A 7,378-nucleotide genomic window follows, 5' to 3' on the forward strand; every position below is an offset into this window, starting at 1 on the left:
TGCTAACTACCTTTGATGCTGTATCTAGCATGTCATGGTAACCTCGCACGATATTTTGTGTTCGGTCAATTATATGTTATACATGCACATGCTGTCTTTTGTTGGCAATGCTTGGCACGAATGACATCGTGAATCCCCAAGTGAAAGGTTTCCCTTTTTGTTGCATGTTGACACGTGGGGCGGTCATGGCGACATCGACCTCGCATTGGCAATTTCTGGTCTCAATCACGCGGTCGATTACTTTGACTAAGTAAGCGGCTATACTCCAAGTCCGCCGAACATAATTTTTGGGAGTGTTAATGATTATGATTAAGTGTTAATAATTATACTTCACCAAAACAATTCTGCCTGGTTTAAAGGGTGACTCAGCACGGTTTTCTGTCTTAATATAGTTTGAATGTTTTGCCAACTTTTTGTTTTTAATTCGCAGTTAAGCAAGTGAGTTGTTTCAACTGGCATAAGGACGGCATGGAGAAGTTGGACTCTGTGGCGAAAGACATCTTAAGGAGTAAGCATGATAACGTGATACAGCGATGATGGTGCTCATTGACTGTCGATTAATCATTTTTTGCATCTTAAATTTCATTTAAATTATAGTTAATTACAATAACTCGATTTTATCATTTGTGTATCTTAAATTTAATTTAAATTATAGTTAATTACAATAGGCTCAATAGGCTAATGTGAATCTTGCTGTTAGTAACAAAAGTGAAAGTAACCTTATGGATCAATCTTGGTGTCAGCTGTGCTGTCTTTATACAGTTTTGTTTGCCCTAGTCTTAATGCATTCCAAAAGCTCATAGGCTAACAGTAGACTTAAGCCACAACAAATTACTGCTAATGGTAAACTAAAAAAAAAACATTTTAATCGGAGATACTTCTCTCTTAATCTTCAATAGATCTCCCAAACACCCAAACTAATGTTAAATGATAGTCGCTGGGGCATCAGTGAACCTCATCTGTTGATTAATCTAATTTATCTGATATTACTTTTGTCTCTTATTTGTGAAACAGCTGCCAATGTTGATATGGAGGCACTGAGGATGCTTTCGAGGGAGGAGCTTCGTGACCTCTTCCCAGGGCCTGACCATTTTTTGAGACGGAAATCTATATGGGATCTGTGTCACCCCGCGGTAAGCAAGGTTTATATTTAAGCCCCATGTGCAGTGGTTCACTCATTAATGCCAGAATGCTGTCAAGCGCAATGCTACACGTTTTTGTCATATCGATTGATGGCAGTAGACAGGGGTTTAAAAAAAAAAGAAAAGTTTGCATACACACAGTAGCCTAAATGCACAGACTGCAGTGGAAAAATACTTAACTGGACTGGGGTTTGTTAGCCTGTTTGAGTTTTTGCCGAAGTGTGGTATCCTGGTGATTGTATTCCTTTTTGTTCATGCCCATATGTGCCACCCACTAACCATGTCCCATTATACAAACACACTTAAACCCATCTACAATCCTATTTGCCAAAAACTCACCACTTGCCCGTCATCAGAACTCGCGTGCATCCTGTCACTCGTCTGTGACTGAAATAGTCTGCTATTATTTAGTATCTAGACCAGTGGTTCTCAACCCTTTTTTGAACTAACGCCCCTTGACCATCATATGCCTACCAATGTCCCTATTGACCTAATCGCAACACCCCCTTAGTATTGAAAACTAACAAGGACTAATGCCCCTCAATGGGAAGTAAGCCTATGTAGTGCCCATGTAGCTGTAGTGCCCCCATTGAGACACTAATCTAGACTCATGCTTATTTTGTATTTAGTGGTGTTAATGTGATGTCATGTTTTTGCTGATTCCTTTGCAGGAGAAGGCCTCAAGCGGTTCCTCTGCCGCCTTCACTGTGATCAGCGATGAAACGGAGTGTGCGGCCACTGGAACCAGTAGTGGGGGAAGTGACGGCAAAGAGGAGGAGAATAGTGGGGGGGGTACTACCGGTACATGCAGAACGCTTACACTGCCAAGCCCCCAATACGTGATATACACTGATAGTGAATTGGAGAGTGTGAAATCTTACTTTTTTCAATTGAAAAGACTCGGGAGAGCAGGAGAGTGCGAGTTGTCTAAAGAGCTAACATGTAGACTGATCCGGAATACAATAACCAACATGGTGTCAGGAGTGAGGGCATTGCACTGTGAAGAGAAGCAGTATCCATCCAAGGAGGACCTTGTAGCCATGTCCAAACGTCTGGTGGTCTACTATCCCATGCTCTCCGATAAGCTTGACGTACAGCGTCCATGGGTAAGTATTGCCTTCAATGTATAGTAATAAAGTACCTTAAATCGCGCACTTGTTTACAAAGGACCTTGTTTGTTCATTCTACTTTCTCCCATAACATGCACTCATTTTATTATAAAACATGCCTTAACCCACATTATTATTAATATCATTTAAAGGTACACTGTGGAGGAAATTGTCAAAAAAGGTAGTGCAAATATGCTGCTCATTTAAACTGTTGCCTATTGCCAAATTTGATCTTTTCCTGGAAGTTTTCTAAGTAATAAACTAACATTTTGTATTATGGCCCAAGTACAGTCATGCAGCTAAACATGGCTATTTCTGGAAATTCAAAATGGCGGACCATGGAGATCCCCCTTTTCATGTATGAAAAGTGCAATTTTTACAGTCATAATGAATACTAAGAATTTGATGGTGGTGGTAAATATTCATGAAAAAGGTAACATTAGTGAATGGGTAGCATAAATTCTGGAAATGATTAACTAAAAATCTCACAGTGTCCCTTTAATGATACAAGTTGCAGAAGTTTATGATTTTTAAAAAAAAATCTGTATTCTGATTACATTCTTATTTGTCAAATATCCATATTTGCTATCAAGGTCTTTCTCTTGTTCTTTTGATTTTCTGCCTAGATTGAAGTCTTCAAGCGGCTGCAAAAGAGGATCCACAATGTTCGATCACCCAAGAAAAGCCAGGGCAGCACTCCGGCAAGAGGGAAGAGAAAACTGCAATATACGGAGGCCGATGACACTGATGATTCCACCACATCTACCATTCTCTTTTCGGCGAGCCCCAGCAGCACCCCTAGCACTCCTGAGGCACACTCCGCTCTCCACTCTCCATGAGGGCCACAGCCCGCTCTCCACGCTCCGTGATGTCCACAGCCCGCTCTCCACTCTCCATGAGGGCCACAGCCCGCTCTCCACGCTCCGTGAGGTCCACACTCCGCTCTCCACTCTCCGTGATGTCCACAGCCCGCTCTCCACTCTCCATGAGGGCCACAGCCCGCTCTCCACTCTCCGTGAGGGCCACAGCCCGCTCTCCACTCTCCATGAGGGCCACAGCCCGCTCTCCACTCTCCATGAGGGCCACAGCCCGTCAAGTACTCCAGAGCCAGCTATTGGTACGTGTATTGGATTTTTGGATTTTCACATTTTCATTTAACCTTACAAATTATCTTTACTATATTTTGGATAAGTAAAACCATCCCTTGCAAAATAGAATGGGGAAACGTGACTAACAGACTTGCAGATAATTATCAGTTGCGAGAAGTTGATAATACTGTTTTCAGTAGTTTATTGTGGAAGAGGGCATCCAACAATGTTCTGCTGCCTTTATGTCCAAAAAGCACTGTCCGAACAAAAAATGGCACGTTTCGGTTGTGACAAGTCATAGATTGAGATTAAACATTTAATGATGTAATGTTTTTATCCCTATTTAAAATTACGACAGTAGCATTGCCCAGGCCAGGCATTACAGGACTCTTCAGGCGATTGGGCGAAAGACCAAGCAAAATCAAGACGATGTCGCTCAGCTGCTGGACCTCGAATTTGAAGGAAGACGACAATTCATTGACTCCGACACCCTGAAGGAAGCGGACAGACCTGGCAAAATCCTTGAGGCCTACTCGTGCTTCAAGAACATAGACCATGTAAGTACACTCCCTAATCAGAATTAACCGATTGATGCTGAATGTTGCGTTGCAAAACATTGGCCCTGGCACCTGGAGCTGCATGACTTGGCATTCAGGGTTATGAAATTTGAGACAATATCATTACAAATCTTGGTGTGTTAGAGCTGAATGATAATGATAATGCACAACTCAATCTTATTGTTGGAATCTGCCGTCGGTCAAAAAATTGGCTCATACAGAATTATTGGCTGCCAGTGTCTTGTCCCTTCTCACAACACCGCTTTTTTATATTAAAAAAAAAAAAAAAAAAACATGTGTTAGGCTAGGGCTGTAACGATCACGATACTGTACGCCCTTTTAACGTTTTGATACCCATCAGCCCAGAAAACAACCACATGATATGATGTGATGGTGCTTCCAAGCATCATTATTATATTAACTTTATAGAATTATTTGTAGCCTCTTGTAACCTATTCTACCTATAAACTATCAGTTTATGTGAAATAGGGTCTATCGAACCGGAAGTCATGAATCGTGATACTAACAGAATCATGAGTTGAGTGTCGTTACAGTCCTAGTATAGGCTGAGGGCAACTTTTCTTTAAAAGGGCTAGACATTCAGCAGCCTTTTGCAAGTGCACTAGACGTCAATGGGTGAAGGGAAGAATGTATCGGTCAGCCTGTATCTTCTGAAAAAATGTTGTGTCAAATCCCAATTGCAATATAATTCCAAGGTTCTTGAGGAGCTGAGAAGAATTGTGGCGAAAGACAATGGACAGTATGTGAAGGAGCGCTGGGCAGACTTCAGAACCAAACTCGCCTTCTATGGAGTGTACAAGAAGGTCCTGAAGCCACCGATGGGACTTCCTCCAGGTAAGGTTTTGCAATCTGTCTGAAAGTACAATTGCAATTAACAGTATATGTTGTCGCACTCAGTATCTCCAATTACTTTGTCTTTTACTTTGTCTTATCTCTCTCTCTCTCTCTCTCTCTCTCTCTCTCTCTCTCTCTCTCTCTCTCTCTCTAGATGAGCAAGCCATGGACCTGATGAAATCACTGCCGGACATGTTCCCATCTGGATACCCTGCACCAAAGAAGATGGCATCGCCGGCAGAGGCACTCATTCATGTTCTGCAGGTGAAACAGCTTATTTACATTAACGTATGCAAGGCAAAATATCTACCGTAAATCCTCTAATTGTGGCCTGTATTCCATTACTGGCCGGGATTCTAATATTGGCCGGTCTCGCTGTCGGCGGAGGTAAATTGGGGCCGGTCTCTTGTACAGGCCGGGTCTAAAAATAGAATCAATGTTTGTTTTCCCTTTACCGGATATCTCACGTTGTTCTCAAAATCCACAACTGTAACCATTAAGCTGGTTAACATTAGACATAGTTCCTCACTCCGAAAAAGGACGAATCTGCTACTATACAACAAACGGTGCACACGCCAAAGACTAGTTATTACATGTGAGCAGCAGTATATCAGCTGTGTGAGACCGCTTCGGCCAGCTTCTCTAGCTTTCATGCAGACGCTTGGGTCACCTAGCAACAACACGAGCCCAGAATACAGCCAGAGGCAGAGGGAGCGCGCACATACGGAAAGAGACTTTGCCTTGGTTGCAAAGTTGAGAGCCCTCGTCGTAAATGCATTTGGCGGTCAAACTTTTACTATGCGTTGCCAGTGGAGGAAAAAGAGGAGGCACGCTACAGTATTGGTTACCTCGCTTAACCTTATTTCAGTAACGTGCTTCACACATAGAGATTGCTTCACATCGGGCTACGGACCGGAAATAACAGAAATTGCATGTGTATTTCCCCGGCATTTCGCTGCAGCAAGAAACAGTTTGCCTTGTGAAGTCTGGAGTAAAATAGGGAGTGAAACAGCCGCAGATATTGGAAATACAGTTGGTCAATGCCAATGACAGTTGCCGCATAGTGTCCATAAGCTCAAGGCGAGAATGGGAGGAAAGACAAACAGAGGAGGGAGGGACAGACGCCTTGTGAGTAAGAAATACCGTAACTGTTATGGTAACTGTAGCCTACTTTTTCAATAAATGAACCAAGTATTTTATTGGTTCAAAATACGGTAGACACATGGTTTTATTCATTCCACTGGTAGTCTGTTTTGCTCAAATAGGAATACAGGCCTGTCTCTAATTCTGGCCTCCTTCCAATTATGGCCTGGTCCAAGATGCACTTGAGTAAATACAGGCCCCGGACAATATTAGAGGATTTACGGTATATAGCCTATGTGTCCATCTTTATCATTTGATTTCAGCATCACTCTTTGAAGTGTCCTTGAGCATAAGTTGTATCTTGCTTTATATTTGGGCAGAATTGATTTAATGGTTATGGACGTTTGATCAGTTGCCGGTTCAACCCCCACCCTTACTAATCTCTTCCTCCCTCAGTGCCCTGTAAATGGGCCTAACTAAAGCCGGGCATACACTGTGCGGTATTTTCACTCGTGGGTCTTAAGCTTCTGCTCACACTGCACGAAGGGATTTCACTGTTTAAAAGTTCACAACTCACGACTCGCGTCCTCACACTACACGAGCCGACAGTCGGATGCGAGCGAAAAGCTTCAGCCATACGACGAGACAGGCATGTTCCCCGGTCTGCAGAGGAGGGAACATATGCGCACCTGAGGTGGAGATGAGGTCGCGCTCGACAGCGAATCGCACGACCCTATTCATTTGTGCATGTGAACTGTCAAATCGGGTCGTAGCACTGCTTTAACTCTGCGATTTACGCACGAGCCACGACCAGAATTTCAAACCGTTTTGATTTTCTTGCGACCCTGCGATTGCACGATCGTGAGGCGAAATCGCTTGTCGTTACCCCATGTACACTGCACGATGCGAGACTCACGATTGACCTGCGATTGAGCAAGAAATCGGCCCGACTCTCAAAAAGTCGTGCAAGTGCCAAATCGGGGCAAAATCGGGGCAAAAGTCGCACAGTGTAAGCCCAGCTTAAGTCGTGCTGTAACTGTACTGTAACTGCAAGTTGGATAAGAAAAGTGTCAGCTAGGTGTATTGTAATGCTATCTTGTTTTTATGTTCAGCCCACAGAGGCCCCAGATGTGTACTTAAGAAGATTTCCACTTGCTGTGCCATTTGTCCTCGTGGGAGAAGAGGACTGCTTCCTGTATGCCGGGAATACCCCTGTCGTGTCCTTTGCCAGGAGCTGCCTTGCAGAGTCCGTCCTGTATGTAACCGGGGGTCTTAAAAGGTCCTAAAGTGTGTGTTTTTAACGACTACGCCACTGGTGGCCTTTCACCACCAGATATACTTGTATAACAATGGTTCTTAGACCAGGTTAAGCACAAGAGGGTTTCCCGCACACAGGTAAGTGAGTGAAATAGGCAGAGACGGAGGGTTCCAGTTGCATCAAAAAGGTCAATATTTATTTAAACATAAACAAACATAACAAAACAAAGACATGCTGCTGCTACATGACCTGGGTATGGCACACAAGGGGTTAAGCAAAGGCTGCC

General features: G+C 43.5%; 1 protein-coding gene across 1 annotated transcript; it reads left to right on the forward strand.

Moving 5' to 3' along the window:
- The first annotated feature begins 468 nt into the window (after positions 1-468).
- Positions 469-7,120, forward strand: LOC134445053 (uncharacterized). The gene is made up of 9 exons (XM_063194171.1): positions 469-508; positions 1,015-1,133; positions 1,814-2,248; positions 2,878-2,952; positions 3,092-3,372; positions 3,698-3,896; positions 4,613-4,751; positions 4,906-5,015; positions 6,947-7,120. The coding sequence occupies exons 1-9, from the start codon at positions 469-471 to the stop codon at positions 7,118-7,120; spliced, it is 1,572 nt and encodes a 523-aa protein (XP_063050241.1).
- Positions 7,121-7,378: the final 258 nt, after the last annotated feature.

The sequence above is a fragment of the Engraulis encrasicolus genome, unplaced genomic scaffold (genome assembly GCF_034702125.1).
Source record: "Engraulis encrasicolus isolate BLACKSEA-1 unplaced genomic scaffold, IST_EnEncr_1.0 scaffold_95_np1212, whole genome shotgun sequence".
In the NCBI taxonomy this organism is placed as follows: Eukaryota; Metazoa; Chordata; class Actinopteri; order Clupeiformes; family Engraulidae; genus Engraulis; species Engraulis encrasicolus.

Coding starts and splice junctions, on each gene's coding strand:
- LOC134445053 (XM_063194171.1), top strand. CDS start 469: ATGGAGAAGTTGGACTCTGTGGCGAAAGACATCTTAAGGA. Junction 1,134..1,813: donor GGGATCTGTGTCACCCCGCG/GTAAGCAAGGTT, acceptor ATTCCTTTGCAG/GAGAAGGCCTCAAGCGGTTC. Junction 5,016..6,946: donor CACTCATTCATGTTCTGCAG/GTGAAACAGCTT, acceptor TTTTATGTTCAG/CCCACAGAGGCCCCAGATGT.